Source organism: Chelmon rostratus, chromosome 18 (genome assembly GCF_017976325.1).
Source record: "Chelmon rostratus isolate fCheRos1 chromosome 18, fCheRos1.pri, whole genome shotgun sequence".
Classification (NCBI taxonomy): Eukaryota; Metazoa; Chordata; class Actinopteri; order Chaetodontiformes; family Chaetodontidae; genus Chelmon; species Chelmon rostratus.
The window spans coordinates 13480164-13499171 of NC_055675.1; the positions used below are offsets into that span (position 1 = coordinate 13480164).

Here is a 19008-nt window from a genome sequence, read left to right on the forward strand (position 1 = left end):
AGGAGCACTTGCAGAAATAGAGACACAGAGAGTTCAAGAGGCTTTCGTATCAGGACTTAGCTTGTGCTTTTTGGGATGTTTTGTCTAAAATCTGGTGCACGCAAGAGCGAGTCGTACCAGAAATGTAGCAGAGCAGGGCACACTTGCATGGATTCAAATGCACACTGACACACACACACACACGCACACACACACACAGGTGCTGTTTGTATATTATGACTAAATTTGTGTAGCAAGAAAGTCAGAAAAGGTCTCCTTTACCCTTGGAGCTCCCCTCCACACACATGCAAGCACACACACACAGACACACACAACGCAACGCAGCGTTTCAGTTTGGATGAAGTTTCTGCGTTTTGAGATGAGCCAATCGATGAATTGATCGGTTGAACAATAGAAAATGAACTGCCAACTGTTCATCATTTAATAGCGATAACCGCCTAATGTGCTGAATTTCTCATATATGTATTTTTATATGCATCAAGGATGAATTTGATATCAAAAGACTTGCTCTTCACTTTATGTGCCGACGATGACAATATTTTTCTTCCAGATAAAGATGAAAATACTGATGATCCTTTAATGTTAAAAAGAGTGCTGATATGATATGTCAGATCATATTCGCCCCATTCTCAGAGCTAATAATACACTTGAATATGTTTCCAATGTTAAGTTCTTAGGCGTGATCACTGATGATCAACTTAACTAGAAAAAACACGTGTCTGTGTCCAACGAAGCTGTAAAAATATTGGTATTTTACAGAGAGTAAGACATATCTTATCAAGAAAAACCTTTCTGGGTCTACATTACTCTATGATTTATCCTTTCATATCTTATGACACTGGAGTATGAGCAAGCACATGTAAAAACAGTCTGTATTCCACCTTTTTATTACAAAAAAAGCTAAAACTGCCTCATTTATTTTCAACTCTGGAGTTGTTAACATATTGGACATTAACAATAATCATCAACAGGTCAGCTTCTCTTGAAGGTGTGCAGCACTATGTGAATGAGGTATGGTACGGTGTATGAAAGCGGTGCAAATCCTTGGTTTCATTTCTTCTTTTCCCCCGTGCCTTTTTATTTATTTCTAATTTGGAAACTGTGTTGTCTTCCCTCTTGCAGATGTTTTGTCTGTCTGTACAGCTGTCTTTAATTTCAAAGTTAGGTGGGTTCCTTTCATGAGCCAACAGGTTTTTTTGTCTTCCCCCCAGAGCAATTTTTATTATGTTGTTGTATATTTCTACTTTTTATTTGATTACATGCACAAATACGGAACTATTTAACTACAAAGAAACTGTAAATCGCTGCTTTTCATGTCTTAATTGCGATGGGCCTCTCTTATTTACTCCTCTTTTCTCATGTTTTGCAGACCAAACGATTAAGTCTGCGACTGCACACTGACTACATGTCCCAAATTTAGTCTGATGCGCAGCTCTGGTTTAGAGTGAGTGAAAGACATGAAGAGAGAGATTAACTGGGACCCTTGTGTTCGATTATGAACTCAGCAGCTCATTACCACTGCGCTTAAGCTGTAAATGCCAGACATGTGCAACAGCTGTTTGTTCCACTGAAAGGTTGATCCTGACTGGGGGGTCAAACCCTCGAAGAAATATGGCCCCGTGCCGTCAGAGGCCCGCTGTTAACATTTTGTGGATGTTACGCAAGGGCAGAATATTTACAACAGAATAAACAGCTTTATGTCCACACTGATACTAAGTCACCAGGTCACATGTGAGTGTTTATCCACATGGTCTGAGGCCTCAGAAAAGGCTCTCATGCACCCCCAGAGTGACCTTAACACCTCTGTTTTCAATCAAAATGACCTGGCTGTGACTGGGAAAACACTTCACGTGATTGCTTAATTGTAAGAGAATGTGTGATGTAATCAAGGGCCGGTTTATCGAGCAGCGGATGCTCAGAGGGGATTTGCGCCAAAACAATTCCGTCTGTCTCATTCAAAGAGGTGAGATGATGCAGTCAGGGAGCGATTGAACAGAACTGGCAACACAACTTTACGCGCTGTTGCGTCACGTTCATAGCGTCATTTTTTCTGTTGCGTTGCAGCATCATCGTCTCCATCCACAACGGCTGCCCCCCCTCTGCTGAAATATCGGTTGAGAGTGAACCCCTTGTGCGTGTGCGTGCGTGCGTGCGTGCGCGCCCCTCCTACCTTCGCTCCGCTCCGTGAAAGCCGCACTTCATCATCAGGCGTTGAAGCTTTCAGGATCCGCTGCTCGGCCGGGCAAGAGAGAGACGCACCGGGAGCCTTGACGCGCAAACTCACCGTCAAGAAGAAAATGACCATCGAGAGGATATTTGACGAGCTTGGACATTTTAAAAGGTATCGTCTCCGGACTTTATAAGTTGCTTGCTTTGGTGTGTGAATGAGTTCGGGGGAATATTTGAGTGGTCGGCTGTGATCAGCGGTGGAATAGTGACTTCTCAACGTCTGGAGTTATTTTTATTCCATGTTACGAATGCACATTTGAAATCAAATACTAAACATCGAGAGAGCTCATCCTCCTTATGTACGTTTCACAAGTTGAGCGCAGTGCTTTTGGACACTTTTAGTTTTTTATTGTACCACACCTCTGAGGAGGAACTTCTGTTTCCCCTTTGTGTGTTTTTTTTTTTTTGAAAAATAACTGTCAGTATTTCAAATGTCATGATATCATGAGCTTGTTGACGTGCGTTGTTAATGAAGTTTTCTCACATCTGAGGCGTGCTGAAAAGTAAAAGAGGCCAGAATATAACTTTTACCAAATGTTTCCCCCTTTAATAAAAAGCGCTGAACTAATTTAACAACATCATTAATTCTGTTTTCTCACAAAACACTAATTGTTATGTTTTGTGCACAGTTTGTCCGTTTATCTAACAAAACATCATGTTCCCACTACTTGTTTTTGTAGTCAGCAGTCAAGAAAATATGTGACTGCTGTGAAACCCCCAAACCCGTGAATATACCTTTTATTCCAAGGTGCATAACTCAAAGGCCTACTCACCAGCAGATTATTTGCTCATATCAAATGCTTTAATGGAGAATGTGTTAGATTCTCAGATTCATCGTATCATTATATCTGACCGTGCACTTCTGTCAATTGTTTTCTCCCCCTCAGTCAATATACACAAGACCAAAAAATGTGGACAGAATTATATAATAATAATATAATAATAACAGAATTTGCTGCTAAAATGAAAGATAAAATGAGAGATAAAATGTCTGAATTTATAGCCATTAACTTAAACTCAGGTCCACCAGTCCAAATAGTGTGGGAAGCTTTTAAAGTAACGTGCAGAGGATGGATAATAAGCTACTCTACTGCAAAATAAATAACAAAATGTTAGACAAGTAAATTAAATTAAAGACTGAGTTTAAGATTTTGGAAAAGCAACACGTGCTCAAACCCAAAAAACCTTTAGACTCAGGAATTCACCATTACCTATAAGATCAGACTTGCAAGCTACCCTACGTGAACAGACAGCTTTTGCTCTGTTTTAGCTGTGCAAGAAATATAGAGACAAGGCTGGATGTTTTAAAAAAGGCTGGATGTTGTTGGATGTCGTATCTTGGTGGATACGATTTCAAAACCAGTCTCTATGCTGATGATATAACGGTATAACACTGGAAAAGAGCACTTGGCAACACGAAAACATCACTCAGATTGGACAGGTTACAAGTTATGGAGATGAAGATGAGCTGAAAATGTAGTTTGGCCTTAATGATTTGGCATTTTTACAATACTTACAGCTGAGGTCAGTCTTTAATAATTTCTGGCTCAGATATGTTTCATATATATATATAAATAAGTGACAAAGTCTGTCCCTCCCTGACAGCACTATCCCCACTAAATTACAATGGGAACAAGACTTTGGCTCATCCCTTACTGTGGCTCAATGGGACTCAGTAGTGAGGCATTCAACATTAACGTGCAATTATGTGAGATATAGAATCATTTAAATGATGTCATTGTAATTTGTTATTGTGGACTATGTTGTTGTCATTATCTATATTGTCCTTTGGAAAATTAAAATGATAAATAGGCATTTTATATTAAAAGCTAATGCTTCCTGTGATGTTTGCTTGTTTTTGACAGAGGTTTGTGTGGATATTCATTAAAGAATGAGCTGCTGAGGTCACCTTTTTGCAGTTATCTGTTAAATGATCGACCCAAAGGGCCGCTGCCAAATCACTCAAGATCTCTTCTTCAGCTCCTGTGGGAGCATATTTTTGATGCACTTTCTTTCCCTCCAGATTTCAGGCATGTCTGTACTTTGCAGCAGTCTTCCAGGCCGTGTCCTGTGGGATCCACTACCTGGCCTCTGTCTTCTTAGTGGAGACGCCAAACTTTGTGTGCAGCGTCCCCGGCAACATCACCGATGTCCTCTACGGTAACCTGACGGGGTCCTCTCTGGAGGACTTCCTGCCGGTCTTCAAGCCGGGGAATGGGCCCCTCGTGGTCAGGACGGCTGAAGGAGAACAGTGGGAGCTCAGCCGGTGCCGGTGCGCCCTGCGCATCGACCCAACGGGCTTCACATACGACTTTGATGGCAACAAGACAGTGAGAGCCTGCGATGAGACCTTTGTTTACGACCATACTGAAGTGCAGCAGAGCATAGTGACGGACTGGAACTTGGTGTGTGGGAGAGAGTGGCTGGCCAAGCTGTGCCAGCCCACCTTCATGCTGGGGGTGCTGATCGGAGCGCTGGTGTTTGGAGACCTTGCTGACAGGTGAGCAGGAGCTGCAGGATAGAGGAAGAGGGGGTGGGTACTGTCTTGCAGAGTGAGAATGCACACATGGGAGGCTAAGTACGTCATTTAAGACACATGGAGTACAGTTTCACCATATTAGGAAGTTCTTTTCACTTGTGCACGGGAGGTTCAAATAGTCCAGACTATGACTGTGTAGTCAGGCCTTCAGGAGACATTGTTGCACTTCTGCCACAGCATTTAACAGGATACTGCTCTGCACAGGACAGAGTGCACACCCACAGTGGCTTCATAAGCATGGCGGTGCAGGGCAGGGATGATTGGAGTGACAGGCAGGCAGGAAAAGTGGATGGATGATGTGCATGATGGGATTGAGGGATGAAAGAAAGGGAGGAAGAAGAGCTGAGAGTGGCAGGAAAACAACAGGTGCCTGGGCACACAGGTCAGGTGATCTGTCCAAACAGCAGCCAGCTGTTAAGCCTAAACTGAAGCGGTCAGCATTTAGAGGTAGGACTTTAGTCTAATAAAGTCAGTGTGGAGGGTACTCTTGCTTTGATGTCCACCTAACCTATCTTAAAAAATGGATGCCATTAACAGAGTGAAGATAGAAACGATAAGGATTAATTGCTGATGGCTATTATGGGTTAGTTAATCATCCTCTGGTCTTATGCTTTTTAACCCATGGCCATATCCACAAGGATTGATGGCTAATGCATTTATGGGGCTGGGCTTCATCAAAGTCTTGCCTCCATGTTGTGGCTGTGAGTTACACTGTGCAGGCAGCGGCCTTGTGGAGCATCTCTTTCATGTTGAGGTCAAAGTGCTATCCATGTTTATGTTGGGTACTCTATACACAGAACTGGAGAATGTTGGTCTTGGTCCTCTGAAAATTCGCTATGCTAGTGTGTTACAACTAACATTTTCTAGCAGAACTTCAGTTGCGTACCTTTTGTGTCTGCAGCTTTATTTAAATATATAACATATGGCAGTGCCTACATTATAGTGATCCGTTTTCAATGCATTGCTTACTGGAACTTGTTGACTCAGTTGCTCTCCACCTTTTCTCCAGAGTCGGCCGTGTGAGGATCCTGATGTTCACCAGCCTCTGTCAGTTCGGGCTCGGGGTATCCGTAGCGTTCTCTGGAAACTACAATTTGTTTATGGTGCTCCGCTTCCTCCTTGCCATGGTGAGTTAAGTGCATGTATGCACTGTATGTGCGCTTCTGCACCGTGTGTGTGTGGTTGCGTATCCATGTGTGTTCTTGGATGGCATGGCTGGTGGACTTGGGGAAACAAATGGGACAAATAAATAATGTGGAATGAAATTGTTATCAGCGAGCGGATATCAAAAAAAGACAGCAAAAGGATAACACCAAGACTTATTTGAAATGATTTTAATGATTTAATGCTGGGAGTTAATTTCCCTGGATTATTAAGCAGCATTTCTCTTTTTGGTTTAAGGGCTGACAAGGAGGAATTCAGTTTTGTCCTCATTAATAAAACTTTCGCACTTTGATGTATTTTTTTTAAACACACAGTCAGAAAGACCAGCCAACTGTTCAAGATGACTGATTAAGATATCATGGTGAATCGTATCGAATGCTGCAGTTAGATCTCAGAGGACGAGAACTGAAAGCTTATTTTTATCAGAATTTAGTCTGAGGTCTCTGATTACTTTAGTCAGAGCAGTTTCAGGGCTGTCTTTTCTAAAGCCTGACCGAAAATTCCTCCAGGATATTATACCTATTCATGAATGGGAGGTTAGATATGGGGCCATAGTTGCTGAGGGCATGACCATCTAGGCTGGGTATCTTTAGTAAGGGTTTTTTAACAGCTGTTTTGAAGCCATATGGGAAGATGCCTGTAGAGATGTATTTACAACCTTCAGGACATGACTTGATGCTTTAAAAATGCTGCAGGTACAGGTGACAGTCTCAGACAGAACTCAGCTAATGTAATACATGTGAATTTTACCATGGCTACATCTTTTTTACAGGGTTTACTGAGGTCATCTGTGTTCACATCAGCAGCAATGCTGGTTCTGATTGAGGTCATTTTGTTATTGAACAACAATGCAAGTTCTTCACACTCAATGTAGGAAACTGTGAATGGGTGGGGGCAGAGTTGAGTAGCTGGTCAGTAGTTGAGAATAATATTCCAGAGATGCCAGCATTCTCTGCAATAATCTTGGAAAACTGAAGCCGTTTCTTGCCAGATATGCAAATTCTTTTCACTTATCAGCTCATTAATTAACCAGTGACGGGGAAGAAGGGCATTTGACCCCTGACTGGGACAAAGTCATCCTCTGAATGCAGTGAGTAATGTGAAGCAGAGGGTCAGGTGAAGTGGAGAGTCACAGGCTGTCATTCGCTATTATCTGTGCATTCTTGTTTTGCACAGCAAACCAAGAGCATGATGCAGGTTGGCATAGGGCAGCCTGCAACCACTGATGTTTGGATGTAGTTGTCTTTACAGTTCCAAAAGCTATTGAAGTTGTCAATAAACTTTATCACATGTCTGAGGCTTTCCGATGTCAGCCAAGCACTTAGGGCGAGCAGTCTGCTGACAGATTCCATTCTTTCCCCGACGTTGAAACGGGGCCTGATATGAATACATGTTGTGACTGACAGTCAATCAGTTTCTCCAGTAGCAGGTCTTCTTTTCTGGACCTCAAAGACAGTTTTCCTTTGCAGAATGTGAAAAGATCCAACATGAGTGATAGAGGGGATGCCTGGCAGCAGCTCTGTTGGCTCTCTGACAGATGCATCATTTATAGTGAGATTTTCAGTCTCACTTAGTCCCCAATCTGAATAGTGTTTGACTTATCATGTGTGGGTTTAGCAGTATTATTTCTGTCCCTCTGCTTTTCAGATATGTCTCCTCAGTCCAGCAGTGGTTTTCGGGGCTGTGTCTGTGGTGTGATTAGTTTCCCTGCAGATAGTTTTATCACATCTTTCATTAGTCAGTGGGTCACAGCTGTTCCGCAGTGACAGTTCAGGTGGTGCAGTGGGCGTTGGTCCCCTCTTACTTCATTTCTGTATTTGCCTCTGCGGTGGATGAAGTCAGTCCCAGTCTTGACCGGAGTGGATGCTCTCAGTCTGGTGATGGTGCTGTGCCAGTGAGAAGCATCATTAGGGAGGGCTGGTTTGAGAGCCTCAACAGTGGATCTGGTGGTGTTAAGGCACATCCAGGGCAGAGTGTAAGTCAAATCTTTGCAGGATGCGCTACAGCTGAAATAATCCTGTGTATAGAAGTCTGCCCATTTTCGACACCTCATACAGAGGCTGCTACACAGTCCATGAATCGCTCATTCTCATGTATTTGATGCAGCGTTTCAATCGTCTCCTTCAAGCTGTGTATACTCTCAGTCAGTCACTTGCAGTCTATGCAGCTCACGGAATTTGCCATATTCTCTCCATCCTGATGGAGGTCATGCTTGCACGGTATGACACATTATTATTTCTCAAATAATGTATCTGACGTTTGCATTTACGTCTCAGTTGAGCAGGTGTTCTTTGAAAGCTAAATACCTGAAAAGGAAACCAGTCTCACAAATGAAATCACTTCTGTACTAGTAAAGGTCAGTTGGTTCAGCAGAAATTCCCAGGCTACCTTGTTAAAAGTAAATAATGATGGGGAATTTATGAGATAAACAGCTGTCCAGCAGGTAAGTTTAGTGGCTCTCGGTATGTTTATGTGTAAGCACGTTTGTATTTTTGCGTCCAGAGTAACACGTAATAAAATGCACATAAACTAGCATGCTCACAAGGCAAAGGAAGGGAGTCGTTACGGTTACAAGCCTGCATGGCCGTAAAGTTGTGCTGAACGAGCCCTTACAATCTGTCCACTGTTTCCCTCCTCTCCGTCCTCTACCATCCCCCAGTCCTCAGCTCCAGCTGTTGTTTTTCACATAGAATCAGACTCTGAGACAGGCTGCACTCACACTGCACGGACACACTCAGCACAGTGCAGACTCAGCCTTAAGAGCGGGGACTTATAACCTGTTGCGCACAGATCTGACAACAACATGTTTACCTGCAGACATATGTTAGGGTTATGTGCATGCACATGGCACCGCTTTGATGTAGTGAGCAGCATGAGCAAGTCGAGCCGGCAGTCGTGCCCAGTTTCAGCTTGAAAGCAATGTTGCTATGTAACTTTTAAAAGAGGAAAGGACATATTGCATAATTTACAAATGAAGACTTGAAGTGATTAAGTTCAATTTAAAATCTTTGAATATTAAACAACCAGACCATTCTGTGCATGTGAATATTAACATATGTGATTCCTTCTGTGAAAGATTTAATGTATTTATCATATTTTTGTGGCAAATTTCAAATTCCTGCTTCTGGAGCCTGTATATCAACCTCTTTCCTCTCTCCATCCCTCTCTCTTTACTTATTTTATCTGCGATCCCTCTTCCCCTTTCCCTCCCTTTATCCGTGTCCCTCCTTTCCCATCTTTGCTTTTGGAAGGTGTCCAGTGGCTACCTCGTGGTGGTGTTTGTCTATGTGACAGAGTTCACCGGCATCAAAGTGCGCACATGGACCTCTATGCACGTGCACGCTGCCTTTGCTGTCGGCATCATGATAGTGGCCCTGACCGGTTACCTGGTGCGGGTCTGGTGGATCTACCAGATCGTCCTCTCCTTATGCACCTCGCCATTCCTGCTCTTCTGCTGGAAGTTCCCCGAGACCCCCTTTTACTTGATGGCCAAGGGCCGGTACAGGGAAGCCCAGGCCTTGCTGGAAGCGATAGCCCGCTGCAACGGCCTCGATTACAGGCTGAAGGTGGAGGAGCTCCTGGAGCCAGAGGAGAGAGAGAACGGCAAAGCTCTCCTGAAGGAGGCAGAGGAGCGACCGCCGCAGCCCGAAAAGAAGCTGTCCATCCTGGATCTGTTCGGCAGCTGGAGGATGGTGGGCCGAACGTGCACAGTGTGGGCCATCTGGTTCATCGGCAGCCTGGGCTACTACGTCTTCTCTTTAGGCTCAGTCAACCTGGGAGGAAACCAGTACGTCAACCTCTTCCTCGCTGGTAAGTGTTTAGCTGGTGAATGTGAATGTTGCACATGAAAGTGGAAGGAAAATAGTTGATGGAACTTCTGGTCAGTGTTTCACTTTGACACCCAAGTCCCATAAATGTCAAGTGTGAAGGACAGTGAGGCCCTCTCAGCTCAAGTAGCCTTGTCAATACACGTTAAATATTCCATCATATTCGTAGATTTCTCCCGTAATAGAGCTGATGATTTTTCACAACTGTGTGACAGCGCCCTGCTTAGGTCATCTAATCGCAGGTATATCTGTGTTTATAGATGGATTAGGCAGCTGTTGACAACTGTTTTAGTACTTTATAGCCTTTGGGTCGTAAATGCAGAGAGCGTTTGAATCAGTTTGTTTTGTTTTTTTGGAAATCTTGGCTGTGTCATTGTGTGTGCAGTGAGGCTGGCGTTTTTTTCAGGTAGCCTGTGTAATCTAAGAACAGATCTCTTCCCATGTAAGCAAATAGTCCTCCTAGGTGGCCCGGCCCTGTTTACCAAGTTGAGTCGAGTGCTATTTAAAACTGTCAGCTTTAACTCTATACTCTGTATGCAATGTTTGTGCTCTGCGCTATACTATAGTATGCTCACGTGGTGTCACATATTAGTTCATTGCGAAGGCAATATTTTCTGTTCTCCGGTCTGGCTTTGTTTACTGCTCTGTTTTTGGTAACACAGCAGGTCAGCCTGTGAGCAATTACGAAAAACTAAAGGCCACCATCTGCAATCTCGACAGCATCCCTGCGGTTTTTCCATTGAAAAAAGAAAACAAGATTTCTACTGTAATAAACATTTTTTCACGAAACACATCAGGAGCTGATGCTCTGCTCATGATGCTGTTTTGAAAGCAGGGGACTTTAGTCCTCACAATTGTAGATATTTATTAATGCTCAGCTCAATCAGCTCAGTAGAGGATGTGCAGTATTTACATTACATTTACTGTATTTCTGAAGAGTTAATCTAATACACTCTAATGGCCAGTATCATTTAAACTCCCTGTTTATCTCATCTGGAGACATAGAGTAGAGCACATATATGAGGCTGAGCTTCAACAACATTTCAGATGGCGGTTATTTAGGTCCCCTAGATACAGTGTCTGAGTGTCAGTGTTGCGATAACCTCTGACCGAGAGCTGCTGCGATTGGCTATTTCCAGGCGCAGTGGAGCTCCCCTCTTATCTGGTTGGCTGTTTCGCAATGGACTGGATTGGCCGGAAGAAGACTTGCGCCCCAGCCCTGCTCCTCGCCGGCGTCGCTTGTTTGCTCATCATCGTGGTACCTGCTGTACGTACTGAGAGTGTGTGTGTGAGAGGCAGCATGTGTGTGTGTATCTTAAGTGTTGGTATCCTTAAACGTCAAGTCTTACTCAAGCACTGTACTTTCTTTGCATGAGCATTTTCCTCTCATGCTGTTTTATACTTCTCCTCCACAGCATTTCAGAGGGAAATGCACTTTTTAATCAACTCAAATTAAGATTTTTGCTTTCAAAACAGATGAAAATGTACAAGCACAGCTGAAACAATAAGTCGATCGATTGATTAATCGTGATCTGGGGAGATGTGATGGCCATTTATCACTATGTCACAGAATATTTTACAAACCAAACAATCAACCAATTAGTGAAAGAAAAGAAAGTAATGAGCAGATGAATCAATAATAGAAATAATCATTAGTTGCAGTCTTAAGTATTAAAATTAAAAGTGAGCTCCACCTCAACCAATCACAAAATCCTGCTCTTACATAAATTCATGAGTATTTTTCTGCATTGACTTCGTTAAAAACTTAAGTACGTTTTGCTGATTATACTTATAGCCACATATGCATTTTATGCATTTTGGCTGTCAACAGGATGTGACGGCTGTGGGGAGTCAGCTGTGAGGAGTCAGGGGAAAGACAGAAATAGCAACAGCTAACTGTAATGCAGGGCTATTTTTAAACTCTTTTATGGACCGATCTGTCTGAACTGTTAGCTCTTGAGTTTGGCGTCCTGAGGTAGCCCCAGGCCGTTGGACCACTGTTACTGTCAAGCCCTGATGTACAGCACATGCATGCCCTGCAAGAAGGGCAGTTCATTTACAGCTTATCCAGTCCATGCATACAACTCCGAAACAGATCAACACACATGGAATGGAGGACTTGTAACAGTTCATCTTACAATGCCGGCCGAGGGCGTTACAGCTCTGACCCAAATTAGCGCTGCTTTTGCTTGGGTTGGCAAACAGCTGGTACGTAATGTCCAAGTAAACGTGGCCTTTGACACTGGAAGTGATTGTCGGACAGGGCTGGCAGCGAGCTGAAAAATAGCAGAGGCAGCAGCGACAGAGAGTCCAGCTATCCTCGCCTGTTTCTCCCCTCTCTGTTTGTGTCACTGCAGCAACTTTTCCCATGCAGACGTGACTTTAGGAAACTCCATCTGCAGGCTTACATGCACGCCCGCATAGCAGAGTGCAATCCTGCCACAGTCTTGAGGATGACTATGAAAGAGGAGTTTTTCTTAGTGCCTGGATCCACGTACAACTGGCACTCTCATTCTCAAAGCTAGGTTCAGTTAGCTTGATAGTCCTTATGAGAAGGATGGCTCATCTTATCGTCTCTTCCTTCCTTCTCAGTCACTTCTCTCTCCTGATGGTTACATTGCAAATGCTCGACCTCATGTCGGTCTGTGATTCTGTGTGTTTTGCCACTGGGTGTGTGTGTGTGTGTGTGTGTGTGTGTGTGTGTGTGTGTGTGTACATGACTTGATTCCTACATTCAAACATTGAGAAACACTGTATGCCTAATTGCTTCCCTAACGAGAGTAAGATAAGAGGAGCTCTCATGTCTGTATGTTTAATATGAAGCTACAGCCGGAAGCCTCTTAGCTTAGCTTGGAATAAAGATTGGAAACACAGGGCTTGCTTGGCTCTGTCCAAAGGTAACAAAATTCACGTACCAGCACCTCTGAAGGTCAGTAGTTAAAACATTATATCTGTATGTAAACAGACTACAGCATGCAGAGACGAGCTGTGAAAACTGCACCTGACAATGTCCATCTACTAAAAGTGTTTGTTTTTGCTACTGACAGGCTCAGATTGTTATTCTAAGTGTCTGAAAGCAGTGTGGAAAGGATCACTGCAGAGATAGAGCTTTCTGTCAAAGCGTAACATCAGTTTTGTTTAACCAGAAACAGCCGTTATATCGCTCTCCTCAAGGCTGCCAGACTCCATTGACAAAAACGGTAATTTTACCTCGCGGATCACTGTAAAAAACACTCCGTTCAAACTCGACAGACTAAATAAATAAAACTCACAGAAGCCGTGAGTTAGCCGCGTTAGAAGCGAAAATATTGTCGTTCTGCACTGCCTGTCTGACATCTGACCTCTTTCTCGCAGCCACCTTGGTTGTTTCATATCAAACCCGTGCCCATATTAGATAAACAGCTGTGATTGGCCTTACACACACCAGCACTGGTGGAAATCAGTCTGAACGGGAGAGGCACCAGACTCATGTGCCAGAGCAAACAAAACATGAGCTTGCGGATTTGTCTGGTTCCCAGACGAGGGATATGGGATTTCGTGGATGGAAGTGGTTGCAAGACAACCAGCAGAATCTTCCAGGGAGTTAATTCTCCCTCACTGCTAAGCTAAGCTATCCAGCTGCTGACACAGAGAGTGGTGTCATCTTTCTCATCTAACTCTCAGCAAAGAAGCAAATAGGCAGACAGCTCTCTCAGATAGCACTGATTATAGTCTCTTTTTTATCAAAGCACACATGCACACATAAAATATATGCATGCACAAATATAGAACACTTCCATTCCATTAAAAATGCAAAATCAATATAGTATCTACTGTTTATCTACAGGCTTCTTCTTCTGCTGTCTCCTTTTTTTACATTCTTGATTCTTGCTGATATCATCGTTTTTTTCTGCCAAAAGTTTTGGAAAGTGGATCCAGGATACTTAAATTAATGAAAGAAACAGAAGGTTGCCACCATATGTTTAGCACTTTTATTACAAGCCCTTTTTGCTGTGTCTGTGACTGGAAACCCTGACTCAGGATGGCGACAACATGGCGAAACCCGTCGAGCTGCACAGCGTGAGCGATGTCAGCGTCTGACTGTACAGCCCGAAAAGAAGATTGAAACGCTGCATCAAATACGTGAGAATGAGCGATTCATGGACTCTGGTTGCAGGCTGCCCTGTGCCAACCTGCATCATGCTCTTGGTTTGCTGTGCAAAACAAGAATGCACAGATAAGAGCAAAGACAGCCTGTGACTCTCCACTTTACCTCACCTTCTGCTTCACATTACTCACTGCATTCAGAGGATGACTTTGTCCCAGTCAGGGGTTAAATGGCCTTCTTCCCCATCACTGGCAAATTAATGATCTGATAAGTAAAAAGAATTTACATGTTATGTTTTAGTTAAGGCCTGGCTAAACTGGTGTAGCAGCTGATAGAGGCTTGTTCTCCCAGGTATGATTTGTAGTTTTGTCAGTCAGGAAAAACAGCACTTTAATTTCTTGCTCTTGAGCTCAAAGCAGAATTATCAGTGCTCATCATTACATCGCATCATCCACCAAAATATTCTGACGCGTCATGATGCACTTGGCGTCGTGAGATATGACAGATTGATCCTTGATGGTGACCTGAATATCCATGTCCAAAAGAAGAACGACTCCAAGGCTGTGGAGCTTGAGAATTTGAGAAAAACTGGACTCACAGTTCACTGTAATATATACAAAGAAGCCATGACTGTCTATAACAAAGCAACACGTCTGGCAATAAAGGATCAATTTTCTAAGATTATTACAGAGAATGCTGGAGCCTCTACAATATTATTCTCAACTATCGACCAGCTACTCAACTCTGCCCCCAGGCCAGTTTTAGCTTCTCTGCACCGGCTTCCTGTAACATTCAGAATTGATTTTAAGGTCCTCCTCCTTGCATGCAGAGCCCTTAATTAGCGAGAACCTAGCTTCATTGCTAACTCCCTTCAAGAACACTGCGATCGTCAGCTGGTGGTGTTTTTTTGAAGGTTTCCAGCAACAGCTGAACACTTGTGTATTTTCCTTGATTTTATGCATTCTGTGAACTTTATTTTTAACTTAAAAAAAGGAAATCAAGTCAGCATGAAGTGCTGTAAGGGAAGTTGTGCTGCTGTTTAAAGCTTGACTATTAATGGAGTCTGAGGTCTGATGAAAAGGTCAAAGGTCAGTTGTATGTATTTCTGTGTGTGATGAAATCAGATGTGATATCATTACCAGGGGGAAGGTTCTTTAAGGATCCTTAAGCTCAAAATCGTGTGTAAAAGATCAAACAAAGGTTATGCTATTAAACATGGGATAAACTTCTTGATTATCCCTTTTCCACAGGACATTGATGCACTGGCCATTGCTCTCTGTATGACAGGGAAGTTTGCCATCGCCATTGCCTTTGGTCTCATCTACCTGTACACCTGTGAGCTTTACCCAACCATCATCAGGTAAGAACAACCAGAAACATAAAAGATCTGGACCAGAATCAATTTGTAACTTTTCTTCTTAGACATGTTTTTATATATATATATAAGCTGCTTCTTCAATGTATCACTGAGTCACAAAGAAACCTTGTCATGTGGTCTGCAATATTTAGATACTTTCTGTCAGTTCCAGGAAGTACAACTGTCAGTCTTAACAAACAAATGTCAAAAAAAATTGGAAAGAATCATAGAAAAGTCCAGAAACATAGACAGTGTAAGCAGTGTTTTATGCACAGCTGCAGATATGATCATAAAGTAACGCTGCTTCTCTGCTCGTTTCCAGCAGTTGATTCATCTTTATGTTGGTGTTGGTGGGTTTAGTGTCTGAAATCAATCTTCTCTGATGTTGCTGACTGCGTGTCTGATCTCCCTCCAGGTCTCTGGCAGTGGGCAGTGGCAGTATGATGTGCCGTGTCGGCAGTGTGGTGGCTCCCTTCTGCGTGTACCTGGCTGAGTTCTGGGTCTACCTACCACAGGTATACCTGTTTTCTTTTGGTCAGCTCTCTCAGAGCGATGGGTATTATTTAACGTTTAATAACCTGTTATTACCTCGTCCACTCTGTCACCTTTGCACCGTGTTTGTTCTAGTTTATCTACAAGGGTTTCCTGGAAACAAAACAAATTAATTTTTTCCTTTAATCGTCACGACCTCTGTGTAGCTCATCGTTGGAATCCTGGCATTCATTATCGGAGTGCTGACGTTGTTGTTGCCTGAGACCCTGGGCAGACCTCTAACAACCACCTTGGAAGAGGCTGAAGCTCTAGGACGCGAGCCCAGCAAGAAGAACTCCGCCCTGGGCAATAAAGATGCTGAAGACCGCTTGGAGATGAACCAACATGAAGCCAAGGCCTGAGCTGCACACTGCTGGAAAACCGGAGAGAAAAGATTCACAGAGAGGAGCTGTGGAAAGAAAAATGAAGGAAAAGGGTGGAGGTGACAGCTGCCAAAAAACCGAAACAGTAATATCATTGATTTATTGGATTGTTGGAAGAAAATGAAAAAGAAAAACAGCAAGCTTTATTCAGAACTTGTTGGAATGACGTGTTTGTTGACATTTTGTTTGGCAAAGTGACCAACAGCTCAGTACTTTGAGGGTCCTGTGATGTTACACAAGCCCTCCTGCACACACACACCTCTCAGTGATCAGTCACAGATACAGTGCAAACACAGCAATCAATGAATTCAGTGAAGGAGAAAATCGTTGTGTGTATATATATATATTGTGTGTGTGTCCAAGACAAAGGAAACATGAAGTATACTGAAGGATCATTTCAGTTTGTGACGTCGGTCGTATTTTTTTGAAGTTTTGCCTATTATTTCTACTAGTGATGATAACTTTGTGCTCACTGAAGTAATTTCTAAGACCAGTGAACCTGCTAGCTGGACTGCTAGCCAAAACTGCAAAAATAACACCCAAGTTGGGATAAACTGCAATTATCCAATTATCTGGAGTGTGAGTATGTAACAGTCAACCTATGCACTGCGATGCAGTGACCTTTCAGAAACAGTAATCATCGGTGCTGATTCCAGCTACGGCTCCCTTTCTGCAACACGCAGGGTTAAAGTGTGCAGATGCAGTGCTATTTCAAAAAAACACAATATTGTACATCTCATTATCTTGATGTAGACAGCAGGATGTTTTATCCCAATGACAAAGAAGTGCCTTATTTTGAAAGTCCCCTTTTTGTTATTTTCAAGGCCTTTTTTCAATCTCAGGGCACCCGCCTTTGGCTATCACTGTGAAATGATCCTGATCACACTTTTTATCTTTACACTCAGTTCGACAGTGGCCTTCTTGTTTAGGATGGCATTGCGTAGCTTAAATGTTATTATCTAATGTGTGTTTGGGGGTGGGTGTCATGTTTTCGACATGCTTACTTTGTGTGTGCAATCGAGATTCTGGACGCGCTGAAGGAAATGTATGTACAGGAGTACAACATTATATAAGCTGAAGAGTCAGGATGTGATCTCCAGATGTTTTGGACCAAAAGCAGGAATGAAGCACAACAGTGTCTTCGCCTGCTTTGTAATGCTGAAGTATACTACTAGCTTGATTTTGTTTCGTATCAAACTGTAGCGTGGTGCTTAAATCTGAAGGAGAAGCGAAAAATCATGACAATTAACAGTGTGATGAAAATACTCAGGTTCAGTACTTGATTCTAATCAGTTTTAACAACAAGCCTTCTTGGTATTGTTTTTGTTTAATTGTAGAAAACTAATTTTATTGGGGTTGTTGGCATCTTCATATCTACGATGCACTTCTCCTGTCTTGTTTACAGTATTTGTATCTGCTGTATCAACCACATTTGATCTTATTTGATAAATGAGCTCCTTTGCGAATTAAAAGCTCTCTCCCTCTTCCTCTCTCTCTCCCTATCTATCAAAGCTGAGGGTTCAACCTGTTGCTGGAAAAGAAGGGAGCCTATTTTTGTCATATGGGGAATATAGAGCAGATCTGGGGACAGCCCACCGACGCTAACGGCTTCCTATTCGCCGGTGGAGAGGAGGTCCCCTGCTGCCGTAGCACCGGCTTCCTTTGCAACACCCAGCACATGAACAAACCCTCTGTGTTCAACTTTCGAGTTGAAAACCTTGCAGATGCATGACCACTGTGTGTGTGTGTGTGTGTGGATGGAAAAGCTACAGTTATGCACTTAACTTGAACCTAAACAACCAGGCTGCTAATGTGAGCTTCCAGTTCTGTCGTGATGCTAGAGTAGAGGGTGGAGGAAAACTGTAGAGGTACTCTCACTGTAATAAAGACACACGGGAGAGGTGGGAACAGGAGCCAAAGGCCTATTGTGCACCATCAGATAAAATGCATGCCATGCACACACACATGCACGCAAACACACACAATGCACAACTACTGTTCAGATATGTTTCAGCTGCCCTCAAGCACCAGTATCATCCCATCATTAAATTAATATTAAGGGTTTTGGGGGATGCTTTAAAGCTACAAAAACTCTGGGTTTCAATATCAACAGAATATTAACACACAGTACTTTTTGGAGTGAAGTGTTTCCAAAAATGGAGAGAGGATACCATTTGCTGGTCATGGCTGGGAGTTACATCAACTTGAAAACATCTGAAGTCTAATCCTACACATGTTTGTCTTAAGGTCGCGTTGCTCTAATTCAAGGCAGCTACTACAGAGGTGCCTTTTTTAAAAATCATTTATGAGTTAGTGATTTTTCACTTCTACTTTCCTGCAGTCAGAATACCAGAGCAGTTTTGTTCGATTGTTTGACACATTTCACGTCACACGTCATGCATTCTGTTGTGACAGTGGCTGGAAAAAGTGACATTTCTCGGTTGCAAAGTTTGCAGGATTGAGGCAGCGGCAGCACGGTACCAGGTTCAGCAGCTCTCCTGTGTGTCGCACAGCTTGCATCCTCAAAAAATCCTTTGAAACGTCTGGGCCAAGATCAGGCGCAAATAGAGAAGGAAGACATGACATGTTCCTTATTTTTTCATGTCAGAGGGTAGGCAGTGTTGTCCTGACTGGAGCGGGGAAGCTAATTTCACACCTGGGGAGCCAGAGGGAAGATGGGTCGAGGTCGGGTGGAGTGACGGATAGGAGAGCTACACATGGGTGTTAGAGGAAATGAGGCCGCTCTGTTTGCGTGCAGCAGCAGGGGAGCTGTTCGGCGGGCTGCAGCATTCCTGGTGGTCTGGAGAGGCCACGACAAACTTCTTCATACACATTTTCCACAAAGTAAAGCAGAGACAAAGCTGCAATAGTTAAGAGGACATTTATTTTGA

The 19008-nt window shown here is 43.2% G+C and overlaps 1 protein-coding gene across 1 annotated transcript; it reads left to right on the plus strand.

Annotated features, from left to right (window-relative positions):
* The first annotated feature begins 1872 nt into the window (after nt 1–1872).
* On the plus strand, nt 1873–17500 carry slc22a16 (solute carrier family 22 member 16). The gene is made up of 9 exons (XM_041959377.1): nt 1873–1963; nt 2065–2341; nt 4253–4729; nt 5778–5895; nt 9184–9742; nt 10899–11026; nt 15097–15206; nt 15619–15718; nt 15902–17500. The coding sequence occupies exons 1-9, from the start codon at nt 1873–1875 to the stop codon at nt 16094–16096; spliced, it is 2055 nt and encodes a 684-aa protein (XP_041815311.1). The 3' UTR covers nt 16097–17500.
* Nucleotides 17501–19008: the final 1508 nt, after the last annotated feature.